We start from the raw sequence: 14,500 nt of genomic DNA on the forward strand, positions 1-14,500 counted from the left end.
CAAAAATATTTATTTAAGTAATCTCTATAACCAACGTTGTGCTCAAAATCATGACCTCCAAGATCAAGACTCGCTTGCTCTTTCAACTGATCTAGTCAGGTGCTCCATTTTCTTCTATTTTTAATGCTCCTAAGAAGATTATTAACTTTTTGAAGGTAGCAGCCATATCTTAATCTATATTATAATTCCTTTTGAACCTAACACAGGACCAATTAATAATTTGTAAGGCAAAAATAATTAACAAATAAATAGCACTCTTTTCAGTACTCAATATCAAAAATATCTAGACTGTATTCACTAGATATTCACTGACAAACTGACAGTCATGCATTTATGGTGTTAATATTATCTATTTTATAAGTAAAATTGCAAGTTTAGGTAATAACTATATATATTGACATAGCTTGTAAATAAGTTGTATTATTTATTGATTATAAAAGGCTCTGTGCTATACTTCACAAAATTTTCTTCAGCTTCTTACTGTGTATTTGTAGTAATTTTTCATATTTATTTTTAAGATTACTTGACATATTTTACTCAGATTACCTAATTATCTCTAAGAAACCTCTGATGATGATATTGATGATCTCATATATGACAGATCCTGGATCATTATTATTTCATTTAGTGGTTGTATATATAGACCAAGAGGGAATCTGAATATTGATTCAGGGAATGACTAGTAACAGTGATTTATGAACAAAGGATCCAGTGCAGTGAGCCAAACATAAGATTGAATCTCATGAGCAACATTGGATTTTTTCTTTTCTGTTTCCCTGGACAATGAATGATTAGTCCATAGTATTATAGATGTTAATGTGAAAACATTCTTTCCAGGACTATTAAGATTCATTGTTAATTATAATTGGAGGAAATACTTAATCTGTTTTAACTTAGAAGTGACTTCTCAGGTATTTTGGTTGCTAACACTTAATCAGTTTAGAATAATTTTTTATTTTAATAGCACCATAAATGAATGAAATTAAGATAGCTTGACTGGAGGTACTAAAAATTTAGTTAACTTTTGGCTATTATAACCTAAGGGATGTTAGTGTTAATAATGTAAACATTTTGAAAATCAACTCATTATTCTCTTGGTATTTTGTCATTTTCACAGTCCCAAAATGCTTCTGTTATTCTTCCATTTTTTGGAAAGATCACAAAACATGAAGCAAGTTTGCCTGCACTACTTAAATTAGTGGCAATAATTGGTTTATTGCCAACACTGGTTTTATAAACATGGGTTTATATCCCAGCACTGGTATTGACTTACTGTCTTTAAACAGGTTAAGTATTCTCATTTGAAGGAAAAATGGAGATAATAATATTTATTTCTTCAAGTTGTTGTGAAGATTTCATGAAGTTATATAGGTAAACTATTTAGACCTAATTATGTGCCAGGCAAGTACAGCTTTTTATTAGAAAGGGTTATTTTAGAACTAGAATGTAATCTCCCAAAGATAAGGAGTTTGGTCTTCTTTGATCCTCAGGAACCAGCACATAATAGATGCTTAGTAAATATTTGTTGAGTGACTAATATAGTGATTAGCAGAAGGATTGGCTTTGTAATTAGCCTTGACTAGAATTCAAGCTCTGCAGAGCACTTGCGTGGGCTCAGTCTGTTAAGTGTAGACTCTCGGTTTTGGCTCAGGTCATGATCTCCCGGTTTGTGAGTTTGAGCCCCACATCAGCCTCTGCACTGATGGTGTAGAACCTGCTTGGGATTGATTCTCTCTCTCCCTCTCTCTGCCCCTCCCCTGCTCAAGTGTGTGCACTCTCTCTCAATGGAAAAGTAACATAAAAAAAAAAAAGAATGAAAAAAAGTTCAAGCTCTGCCACTTGCTAGTTGAATAACTTCGATCAAGTTACTTTTCCTCTCTGGACCTCAGATTTCTGATCTTTATAATATTGATCTAGTAAAGGATTAGTGATATCTGTTCAATATAGCATTTCTTTCGTACATAGTATGCACTCAAGAAATAATTACCGGTTGTAGTACCCATAATTTGTATTTAACTAAAAACTTATATCAGAATTCTAGACTATTAGAAGTTAAAGGTTATAAGGAAATGTCTTAAAGTTGGAGAGAACTGCCATTTAAAAATAGCTTTCCCTGAACGCCTGGGTGGCTCAGTTGGTTAAGTGTCAGACTCTTAATTTTGGCTCAAGTCATGATTTCACTGTTGGTAAGATAGAGCCCCTCCTGGCTCCGTGCTGTCAGCCTGACATCAGGGAGCCTGCTTGGAATCGTCTCTCTTTCCCTCTCTCTTTCCCTCTCTCTGTCCCTCCCCAGCTCGCGCACTTTCTCTGTCTCTCTCAAAAATAAATAAACTTGAAAAAAACTTTCCCTTTCCCCCAAACAGGGAAAAAACTAACTTCTTATATTGTAGGTGGATATTAAAAAAATATATTTAAGATTTTTTTTTGGTAGAAAAGTTGAGGAAGCCATCAACTTTTTGCGATATGTATGGTAATATTTTGAATGGGGCATGTACTTCCGTTTTTTTTTTCTTTTGAGACTTAATTTGCAAGTTTATGTTCAGTCATAAAATGTCCCCTACATTGGTTTGAAAATGACAGCAATTTGTTTTTATTATTTCAACGGGAAGGGTTTTAATGAAGAGAATGGCAGACTGCCCTGCACTGGGCCTCCAGTGTCCACAGTTACAAGCCTCTTTTGCATGCTCAGCATGCCTGGTGGATATTATAGGGGATTGCTTATGTAATTTACTAGGAGCATTCCTGAACTCTTCTCCTTTCTACTCTAAGACCTCTCTTAGAAGAATGTATTTCTTCACAGTGCAGACGTTTCAGTAAAGGGTAAGACCAGTGGTGAAGACCAGTGGTGAATGTTAAGGGGATTTTGGCATAAATAGTTTAATTAAAGTACTCTGGAATTGATACCAGTGTCCACAGAAATGAAATGGAGAAAGAGCATAGTGACTAGTGTTTGGCCACGTGGTTTTAAAATCTCTGTCAGCATTCCCAGCCCCAAACTATCTTTGTGAAGAGAAGGAAAATAAACTTCAATGCAAAAGTACGTTGAATATCTAAAGCTAAAATAAGCTCACTGATTATCGATAGCGAGGGTTTACTTAGACAAGTTACTGAAAGAAAACTCCCAAGAGTGTCGATGTTTTCTCCGATGTTAACAAAAGGGGGAATTCTGGCCTGTCAGGACTGCATATAAGATATTTCTAGAAAGTGAGCACTCTGAATAAGGTTTAAATTGAAATGAATCTGTAATTTATTTTTTATTTTCTAAGCCTTTGCACGGGGGCACAGTGGGGTTAGTATTATCCTTTTTGTTGTTGTTTTGTTGGTTTTGGCAAAATACAGAACAGCTCTCTTTTGCTAGTAAATTCTGTTCCATAATTATTATATTTTTATAGCACAAATAAGAATAGAAAGACTGACTTTGTACAGCTTCCTTTGGCTTTCCTGTAGCACTGACTTACATTTGGCTCATGGAATGAAGCATTAATGTTTCATTGTATACAGCATTAGTGCATAATAACAAGGATGGGTGACTTTGGTAGGTCTGGCATTTAGATGGCATTTTTCTTTCTCTGTTCTCCTCGTGCTTTTAGTCATCCGGGAGTAACATCCAATGGTCTTTGTACCTCAGTGTCCGTGAATAGGAATCAAAGTCAAAGCTTAAAATATGAATCTTTATATTGGCTTTACTCTTAATAGAATATCAACCTTATTAGTTAACTAGTTTTTGAAAATTTGAAATTATCTTTTCCTCTTATTAATTGTCCTTTCATTGATAAGTCATATACAAATTCTTTCTATTTTTGCTAGACAGGCATCATCACATATGAGGTTAAATGTGATTTCCTGGTAATGTAACATAAATACTTGAATATTAAAACTGATTAGAGTATTTTCCAGTTTTGTTGACAGTTTTAAGTATAGGATGTTTCAAACAGCTATTAAATATATACAGGTTACCGTTTGAAAGACTACACCTTACTTACGTTTTAAGTAGTGTATAAAGCATTGAGGAGTATTGAAAGATAAACAGTGCTAAGGCATATTCCTGGAAGTCATTTGTCCAGCTTTGGAAGGTTTAGTAGTAATGATGCTTTAATAGACTTTTTACATAACAGAGTAAGTAGGAGGATATGTAGATCTAAAAAAAATTTTGAGAGAAGTTTTGGTAGCAGTAAGACTAGGATGAAAACAAGATTGTACATTAGAAATGGGTTGGATTTTTTAAATTTTGGTCATAAAAAGCTTAGTTTACCTAGAAATGTTTATGATTTTATTAAGAAATGAACCATTACTTAGCATTAAGTGCACTGTGCCTTTATAGTCACAATTTCTCTCTGTCGTTCTTAGAAAACTGTTTTGTAAAATCTAAGGACAATAGGTTATTATTTTTTTAATGCTTATTTATTTTTGAAAGAGAGAGGAAGTGTGAGCTGGGGAGGGGCAGAGAGAGAAGGAGACACAGAATCTGAAGCAGGCTCCAGGCTCTGACAGCACAGAGCCTGACACAGGGCTCTAACCCATGAACCATGAGATCATGACCTGAGCCAAAGTCAGACCCTTAACCAGTTGAGCCACCCAGGCGCCCCAAGAAAAACTGGTTATTAATATGTAGAATTACTTAATATTTTCTGATTTCTGAAAGGAACTTTAATAGCTTTCTTCTGATTTTGTTCCTTGTTTTTGTTTTGCATTAGAAGCTTTTACTGAGCTTCCTTTGCAGGTAGTTAAAGGGGTTTGAAGGGAGGAGTCTGTTAGCTACATTTATGCCTGTGAATGTCCTTTGGCTCCACTTTGATGAGGAGCAATGCTTTCCTAAGATTAGTTTCACCATGTTTGATTATTTATTCATTCTATCCTTAACTGATTGTGGTGTGTTAAGTATTTCAATTTTCATTAACTTTTTTTAATGGAAGGTTGTTTTTAATTTGGATCACAACAGTAAAATCTTTTGACTTTGTTTTCAGAATTGCATTTAAAGCTTGAGTTTTTGTAAATGATTTTATTTCATGGGAAGTGATTGGATATAGATTGTAGAATGAAAAAAAAATTGATACTGTTTTTATTTATTGCACTGACAGATGGACATAAGCTTTATTTGCATATAGGAAACCATGCTTTTATTGCATTCCAAAACCTGTTTCTGTTTGTTAGAAATAGTCATTTATACTAAGTCTCATAATTGACTACAGTGTAATTTTAGAATTGTGTTTCACATATTCAAACCTTAAAATTGAGTCTCACATTTAAACCTTAAGAATACACTTAAATTTTAGTATCGTTAAAATCTGTTCATGAAATATCTGTCCTGGCCAAAGACCACAAAAGAGGTCTTGGTTGTGTGGTTTCCTCCTTGTCTTTCCCTTACTAGCCGAGGTTTTCCTATCTTGGCAGCTGTTTCCTACAAGGCAGTCATCAGTCTCTGATTTCTTCCTTCCCTTTCTTCCCACAAACAAGGGCTCTTTCAAATAGCAGATGCCCGAAGACAGACTAATCTTGGATCGCTTTAAGGAAGTGGAAATGTGTTCAAGAGTTGTGCTTGTGGACAAGCAGCCTGTATGCATGTCATTGAAATGAAAATACTCATTTACAAGCAGAACTTGGACAGCTAGAGTTCTTTTTGCTCAAATCGGGAGCATTCCAGAGGCTGACTTCATTTTACTTGTACTAATTAACGTGTCTCATCCACACATTAAAATCATTCTAATTGCTTGATCAGATCATTGAACATTATGGAGGATATAAGAAATTGTTCCTTGATTTCGCCTTGCCAGTGTGACGGGTCATGAAATTTTCTGACTTCTCTTTATGCTTTATATAAAATAGCTGGCAATTTTAAGGCAGGTGCTTTGCTACATCAGTTGTAAACCATAGGTTTACTTTTGGTTTTGTCTTTTGAATAGTCTTTGGGAGTTCTGTGTGAAGAAAGAATAGAAGCAGCCAGTCTACACAGTTGTGTCCCATGTTTCACCAGCAGATTAATTTTTGATGTATCATTCTTCTTTTTATATTTTTGGCATTCAGGAGAGGAAGTTTGCTCTTTCCTTTGTTTTTGTCTTATTTCTTTGGACAGAGAATCATCTGAAGTGTTCTCAGAACTGAGTAATACCATTTCTGACCCCCTTTGTCAAGATACCTAAATGTCTTCAGTAGTTTCATAGAGAGCTAAAAAATTGGGCTCTTCTGGGTCATGGAAGGATGTATAGGGAAGCAGTTTCATCTCTGAAATTGTAGGCATGATAAAATAAAATGCTTATTATGGAAATACCTTGCTAATTTCATCTGTGATTTTATGGATCTTTAGATTTAAACACTAGATAATAGCTTCAGATTAATTTTTTACATTCTTTTTTTTTTGTGGTATTTGGTAATGCAATGTAGTGACTTGCAATGTGATAAGTATTCCCAACTGTTTAGAATATGACTGCTTTTCCATTGAAGTTATCTCATAGTGAACTGATAAGAGAATATAGTGAACTGATAAGAGAATATAGTAAACTAATAGAATCATATATGATACATAAAGCATGTAACAAATGCAGAGTAGCTCAGAAAATGTGAAAGTGAGCTCCAGAGTTATCTAGGAATATTTGTTTTCTAAATTTTCTCTATGCTTTAGTGATAGCATCTAAATTATGTAAGAGTTCCTTTTTTATAGCTACAACTTCAGAATAAGGGATGTTCCCCTTATTCCGCTACTCCACTTTTAAAAACTCTTTATCTGCAACAGATTAAGGATAGACTGAGAAAACTTGTATGAGTATTACTTAGAAGAAAGTTACAGGAAGTTAGTATGAAGAAACTGTTATCTCTTTAAAAGAAAATTTTGTAATTTTTCCACCCTCAAGGCAAGACCAGTAGACTGATGTATTTGAGAACTGTCTGCATTTTATGTGTATTGTAAGGCTAGTATTTACTCAAATTCCTCTTGCCACCCTAGAAAGAAGTGAAATACTTCAGTAGAACCTAGCAAAAAACCTGGTCTCATGTGATCCTAGGAACTGAGAAGTACTGATTAAGTCACGCACCTGACATTTTTGTATTCTACCCAGTTGAAGAGCTGAATTCTTAAGGGCCAGTCAGAATTAGACTTGATTCCAGGTTTTATATTCTTTACCCCTCTCCTATTTAAAAAAAATGTGCGACACCTTGGAGATAAAATCATCATGATCTTGAGGTTTTTATTTGGGTCCAGTGAATGGACCAACCTACTCAAGAATATAGGTTTAATCTTTCTAAGTTATATTTTGCTATAAAAAATACGAAAATCTAAAACTTTAAAATGAAATAGTTAAGACTATTAAACTGTTCCCTGTGTGAATAGCTATAGCAATTTGATACGTGGTGTTTAGGAATGTCATTTTGGAATGCCATTATTGTATAAATTAATGTACACCCATGTGTTAAAAATTATATGTCCTTATATAGAAAAATAAACTGCTTAATTATATCTCTAATCTGTCCTGCAAGATAACTGGATAAAATCATAGATAATATTATTGTTGTCATCACTAAACACAAACAAAAACATGTATATATTGATAATGTTTTATTAGAGGCATTATATACTAAAGCTAGTAATTTGATAACAAGACTGATAGGTGGCAAAGAGAGACAGGTATATTTTTCCAGTACAACTTCCTAACCTTTTCAGAGAAAAAAATTGTCATTAGGGATTTATATAACCATTCCGTGAATTCATATGTCATGGTTATCTATAAACGATTTTTGAGCTTAGATCGTTTTATGTTCTTGTAAAGCTCAGATATCCAGTATATAGGACCATCTCTCATTTTGGATATAGAATCAAAAGACATACCATTTATTTTTTTATACTTAGGAGATGAAGAGAGGGAGAGGGGGAGGGAATTGCTGTTTTTATTTTCGCATTTTTTTGTGACGTAGCGGGACCATAAGAGTAAATGATGGATTTGTTTGTTTTTCAGATATGAGGATCAACGATGCAGACTGCTGGGTTCGATGAAGCTGGGCATTTATAACTAGATTCATTAAGGAATACAAAGAAAATATTTAAAGGGATCAATAATGGTGTCTTCTGGTTGCAGAATGCGAAGTCTGTGGTTTGTCATTGTAATCAGCTTCTTACCGAATACAGAAGGTAAGATGCAATTTAAATTTTATTTTTTAAATCTGAGTGAACTTAATTTAAACTCTGCAATCTTGTCTACATAGAAGTGGCTAGAATGAGTTTTATTATTTTAAAAAGTAGCTGTTAAAATATTTCCCGAATGTCAAATTCTTTTTTTGGTAGTTGAATTATTTTCATTACACACAGTTGTAGTACAGAAGAAAGTGCTAGAAGTCTGAATTTATATTTTACATACATTGGTATAATATTATTGTAAATAATCTCGAGAAAAGTAAATGGAAGCTTTGCTTCGTTATATACTTTGCACTGACTGACTAAATTTATTCCAGTAAAATTGAAAGTATTTTGTGTCAACTTTTTTACTTCATTTTTAGTTTGTTTGCTTCTCAAGTGGGGTCATAGCTTAGCTCTAAAACTCTTAAATACATTTTTATTCATATCTTCTAGAAAATGCATTTTTGTGGTGCTTCATTTTGAATTTTATTTATATTTTTTGAAGACGGACCTGATTTTTAAAGAAGTAAATATATTTTTGAGGCTTAATTAATTGAAACAATCATTTATTAATTACTATATGCATTTCCTGGTATCCATTATTTCTTTAGTCTTACATATTATTTCCATGTGAAAATAACACCCTTTTAGGTGCTTTTTACAGAGCAGGTCAGAAGTTAATATGGAGCTAAGATATGTTAATTTTATATCTACTTAGTAGCTGTAGTTAAATATTCAGCGTGAAAATAGATTAGTCTTGTAAAATCTGTGAAGAATACAAAATCTCTGAGAAATGCATAGATTTTATTTGTCCCAATTAAATATTCTTAAAATATTTTAGAATTTTAAAATTGGTTTATATATACTTTTAAGTGATCCTCTTTATATCTATTAACAAAATGATGAGTGGGGAAAAGAGGCATGCTGTCACCTAGAAGCTTATTTTTCCAACATCTTTGTGATGAGATTCAAAGTATTAACATTTGAATTTTGCTGGAAGAATTTTATTTGAATTTTCTTTTTTTCTTGCCCTCCCAGTATATTGACATTACTTAATAATATAATTCAAATAATAACAAATTTAGAAATGTTTTAACAAATTCTATATTCAGAAAGTAAATAATGTTCCTTTGGATTTAAGTCACACTCAAAAGTTACAACAGGGTTAATAATCTATTTTTAGAAGATCCTTCTCTGTGCATCAGAATTGAAAGATACATCAGATCTAACAGTAAAATGTAGTATGTCTGAGTGAACAGTATGGTAATGATAGACAACAAGCAGAACCGAGTTTAATAATATGAATCTCTGGCTTGCATTGTTATGAAAATCTTGTGTATAGTCTATAATTTTGCATCTGCTTTTGGGGGAGGGGGGTGTTAACTGAATTCCTGCTGTTATGTTTGAATGTTTTTATACATTTAAAAAAGATTCCAGGTGTGGACCAATGGCTCATTAGTCCACATAATGAAAAATTTTCCAATCAAGATAGAGACCACTTTGCTAGCACAGTAGCTTCACTCAGCAGGGGGGCTAGCAAAGAGAGACTTTTTCATGAGATACTGCAGTTTTATTTCTAGTGTCACCTATCAGGTCAGGATTCATATCTGCTCTTAAGAGAAATTTCATTTTTGGCGCATCAGGCCAGGGGGTGTTGCTTTTGAAGCAGATCCCTCCTACGGGTAAAAAGAACTTGGGAGGAGCCCTCACTGCTGGCTGTGACAGTACACACAGTTAATGCACACCGTTAGAGTACTGATCGAGCATCACATGGTTTTGTCTTAGAAAAGTTTCACATGACATGATAGTCCTTTATTGCCAGAAAGTAGATAATGTTCTGTGAACACCTATAGAGAAACCCAATCAAAGTTAGATATGAGAACACAGGAAAGGAGTTATAAATTTAACCATTCAGCCATTAAGTTTCTTCAGAGTCCTTTTCACATCTTACCGAGGTGAGCACTTTTTGTGTTAGTTCCTGGATTCTTACAGATAAAACTCAGGTAGAGTTTCCTAGGTGGCTTCTTCCTTTCTTTCCTGAGTGACTACATTGAGCCAGGGGCTTCAGATTCTGAAATGCAGGAGACACGGTTCCAGCTCTTGAGGAGCTCATGGTATTGTGAGGGGCTGGAAACCTCAAGTGCCTATTGGGGCCAAGCACGGGAAGTAACCTGAGTGCAGCAGGCCAGTGGAGGTCTGCAGTAGGGAGGAAAATCCTTGCCAGTGGACCCATGATTGCCATTCCAGTATTTAGCCTGCTTTTGCCTGTCTTCTGGCTTTTCAATAGAAACCAGACCTGGATTTTAAGTAGTAGTACCTAAATAAGATTAAAACAAAACAAAATAAGGCTGTGTATTATATTCAGCCATAGGCCTACCTTTTCAGAGCTTCTAGTTTTCCTCCTCTTTACAATAGTGTTTCACCTTAGTGTATTATTTTAAAGGCCAAACATAATTTTGGATTTATTTTACATCTGTACATGAGAGGTAAATTTCCACATTTGCAAAGACTTACTTGTTTTATATTTAGATGGACATTATAAATATATCGTGTTTTATGTACATATTAAAGAGCAAGCAAAATTAAGTTTTACCATGGTAAAACCTATATAAAGGTTTAATTGTTAGAATTAGCTTATCTCCCTTTATCTCTGTCTCTGTCAACTAGTATTTAAGAATCTGGTCTTACCTATTAAATTTACTTGTCTTTGTGAAGTGAGAACAATGCTTTATTTATTCTTAGAGTCTCCTCTCCCCTATGTATTTTTGAATATTGTTTAGAATTTCCAAATAAAAAGTGATTAGAAAAGATCAGACTTTCAAAATATTTTGTCACTTTTTCTTAGAATTGATTTTATTCTTAGAGAACTAATCTCAGGCCCTTCAAAAATCAGTTTTGTTGAGAAACTGGTGTGCTTTGATTCTTTTGGTCAATTTTTATAAGCAGAGTAACCACTGTGGAATCACGTATCTGTAAGTAGGAAAGTAAATTGAATTTTTGTGTCCTAGAGAATTAAATTATGCTATATAATGGAGCCCTGGCAAGCGTAAGTCAGACATGTGAAGGCTTGCTCAAGTGACAAGTTACAAATAATGGCAGTTCTTCAGCAAACTCAATAAAATGGATTTCAGGTTGAATTCTTTATGCAGTGAGTATTTAGTTAGATTTCATTAGTGAAAATTTTAGTTAGCTTAAATCTCATTGTTGTTTATCCATATTTCAAAAAAAAGTTATGCCTAAATACCAGATATGTGAGACACACCTTTACCTATTCAGTTTACATACATCAAGAAAATTTAAGAATACTGCTGTAGAAATAGTGTCTTACCAATTTTAATTGTACTTTTAATTCTCTAAGCATATTTTATAATGACTTTTGTATAAATGATATCTTACTACAAATGATGTTTGGCTGTAGAGTCTTTTTGCTTAGTTGAGTGGCAGGAAAAAGTAGATCCAGGGGGTAAATATGAAGTAAAAACTATTTTGGGCATATATATATATATATTTCCTTCAGACTACTCTATAATTTGGAAGGAATAATTACTTTTTTCCCAAGGTTAAACTTAAGAAATATTAAAATAACTCAGAAATATATTCATTCATTCTTTTATTCATATACACATATGAGAAAAATGTAAAATTTATATTCATACACACTGTGTCAGCATTACAAGGGCAGCAATCATTTTTGTTTGATTATTTCAGCAATATGCTCAAGTGCCTAGAACAGTGCCTGGTTTATAATAGGTACTTACTTTATATCCATCACATAAAATAACAGAAATCTTTAAAGAGTCATAGTCCTAATAGAGAGAGGATAATAAACAGTTGCAATAACAGAGTGGTAAGTGCCATGATGATCGTATTTACAGAAGCATTGGGATGAAGGGTAGATGGATGAGTGGATATATGTTGGGAAGGGCTTCCAGCTGGAAGTGATGATGCTTGAGCTGACTCAATATGAGTTGAATAAATTATGTAAAGACAGTGGTGAGCGTGGTGGTGGAGAAAAACATCAGTGGAGGACAGCATGGTGTGGAATAAAGTATAATAGTGGATAAAGTATAATAGTGATTCTTGGGAACATCAGAATCACCTAGAGATTCTGAGGTGGGGCCCAAACATTGCATTTCTGACAAATTTGGGGGATGATGCTGATGTTGCTTAGTATCATGCTTAACCATTGTCATATTGTCTTTGTGTGGGTGGGTGAGGTGAGCTGTAGGGGTGCATGGATGTGGATATGAAGTCACATTTTTAAAAGTGTTTTTGAAAAGAAACTATGAAGTCACTGTGATTCAGAAGTAGTAAGAAGTTGATTATTGGGAGTTACTATCTAATCTTTTCATATGGCTTTTTCTTCCTCTGATCAAGCTCCTTGGGCATAATTTTAGGCTCTAAAAAGGGATATTTTTCTCCCTTTCGACAATATACTGAGAAGGAAGAAAAAAAGGAAAAATTGGCTCCAGATTGTAAAAAACAGAACATATTTTCTGTTAAGAGTAAATGTTACATTTTCAGAGCTCCTAAACCCTTTCTTCAATTTGTCTCTTTTCATTGTGATAACCTTGTTCTTTTTCTTGTTGGGAATAACTATATGGCCATTGCTATGAAAATGCTGAATTGACTTACTGTAGGGACTTTAGATTTCCCAGGCTAGCAAAATTGACTACTTTTGTTCATTTCAGTATATTTTTGATTAGTTGAAAGCCAGGAGGTAAATTTTCAGCCAGGTATGTGGAGATTTGGCCGTATGACTCCTATTAAACTTAATGGGAGTCAGAACTCCCATTAAATTAATAGGAATTGTACAGCATATCTGTGTTGGCTGCATTTCAAATGTAACCTTATTTTTTAAATTCACAAATTATGTAAATTAACAGTGGTTTAAAACAATGCATTGTTTTTTTAATAATGATTTTATTTATCTGTTTAGTGCAGATCGGTGTGATTTTACTCCTTGAAAAAGTACCTAACTATATTGCTCTTAAGATACTTTATTGTATTATTAGAGTGTAAGGTAATTTGATTGCAGCAGCTTTCTTCTGCATAGGTAGTGATGTAATTCCATTTTAAAAATATAAATATTAATGCCATTTGCAAATTATATAGTATTGCTTATTTTCTAAAAACCAAATGCCTTATAGTATTATTACCAGGATTCAAGAACAAGGTGTATTTGTTCAGAATATGACTCAAAGTTGAAAAAAAAAGAAAAACTAAACTTAATAGGGAAACACAGGCATTTTACAAAAGTTAGTTTAGAATATACATTTGTCCTGTGTTTACCAATATTAATTGTCAACATATGCTATATTTCATATATTAAAGATTAAATTCCAGTGCTTGATTGCTGAGACTTTCTTCCTACTATTCTTCCCACTCTCTACCCTATTTCATTCTGTTTTGCTTCTTTTCCAGTGTTCGAAAAGGTGTGTTGATTCACAATCTATGTTGATTCACTCATAGTTCTGTTGCTGGTAGGAAAGTGTTATAAATCAGTGTGTCTCACACAACAGCCACCCATTAGACCTCAGTAACATTGTACTGCTTGGCTATTTAATTTTTACAAGCCTCCGTTTTCTAACAGAAAAGACTGTATCAAATGCTAAATAAATAAATCTGTTGTTATGAAATAATACTTTGCTAAAAGAGGTTACGAATTTGCCTATACTGGAGTAAATACTCTTGAAATATTGATTTTATATCCGTATTAGGCATTTATCACAGTTATTGTTATATTTTTGAAAGAATCAATAATGTTATTAAAAGTAGCTTAATTAAAATTACAGGAAGCATGTAAAGCATCTTAATTTTGCCAAACAGTAATTGTGTTAACTGCTTCTGAGTAATTTCACTTTTGATGAATCTTTTGCTCCATTTTTTGAATTAATATACCTTTTCACTTTTTTATATGTTCTATACTTATTTGTGGTATTAGAGAATATGATAATACAAATGATTGAGCACTTCTGAGTATTAATGTGGAACTGGTATGTCTCCAAGAACCGATTTATCTGCCACATTACTAAGGGAATGTTTTACTGAAACATATGCTTGGTACCCTATGGTACTCTTTATTTTCTTTTCACCTCCTGCATGACAGAGAATGACATATGACAGCCGTGCGGTCTACATGTATTAGACATCAATGTGGATTAGCGAATATCTCATGACATCTTTCAACCCTATTCTTGAACTCCTTTTGTCAACTTGACAGAAGTGATTCCAGGAGAATACCTAGCTCCGGCCGTGGGATCTCTTGGCTAAAATGTAAGACTGAAAAGGGAATTCCAAATCAGAGCTTCAGGAAGCAAAAACGACATTTATAATCCCTCCTTATCAGCATGGGACTCTACTGAGTTTGACTTTTATGTCTGCCATTATTCTTGCTTG

The 14,500-nt window shown here is 33.5% G+C and overlaps 1 protein-coding gene across 7 annotated transcripts in view; it reads left to right on the forward strand.

Moving 5' to 3' along the window:
- The window catches only part of ADGRL2 (adhesion G protein-coupled receptor L2), a 189,339-nt gene that overhangs the window by 26,344 nt on the left and 148,495 nt on the right, over positions 1-14,500 (forward strand). For all 7 annotated transcript variants that reach the window (XM_077771033.1, XM_077771027.1, XM_077771030.1 and 4 more), the window contains exon 2: positions 7,944-8,116. In XM_077771033.1, coding sequence (XP_077627159.1) covers positions 8,044-8,116 — 73 coding nt within the window. In that variant the 5' untranslated portion in view covers positions 7,944-8,043. The remainder of the gene's footprint in view (positions 1-7,943; positions 8,117-14,500) is intronic.

This window comes from Crocuta crocuta, unplaced genomic scaffold, assembly GCF_008692635.1.
Source record: "Crocuta crocuta isolate KB4526 unplaced genomic scaffold, BGI_CrCroc_1.0 scaffold125, whole genome shotgun sequence".
Taxonomy (NCBI): Eukaryota; Metazoa; Chordata; class Mammalia; order Carnivora; family Hyaenidae; genus Crocuta; species Crocuta crocuta.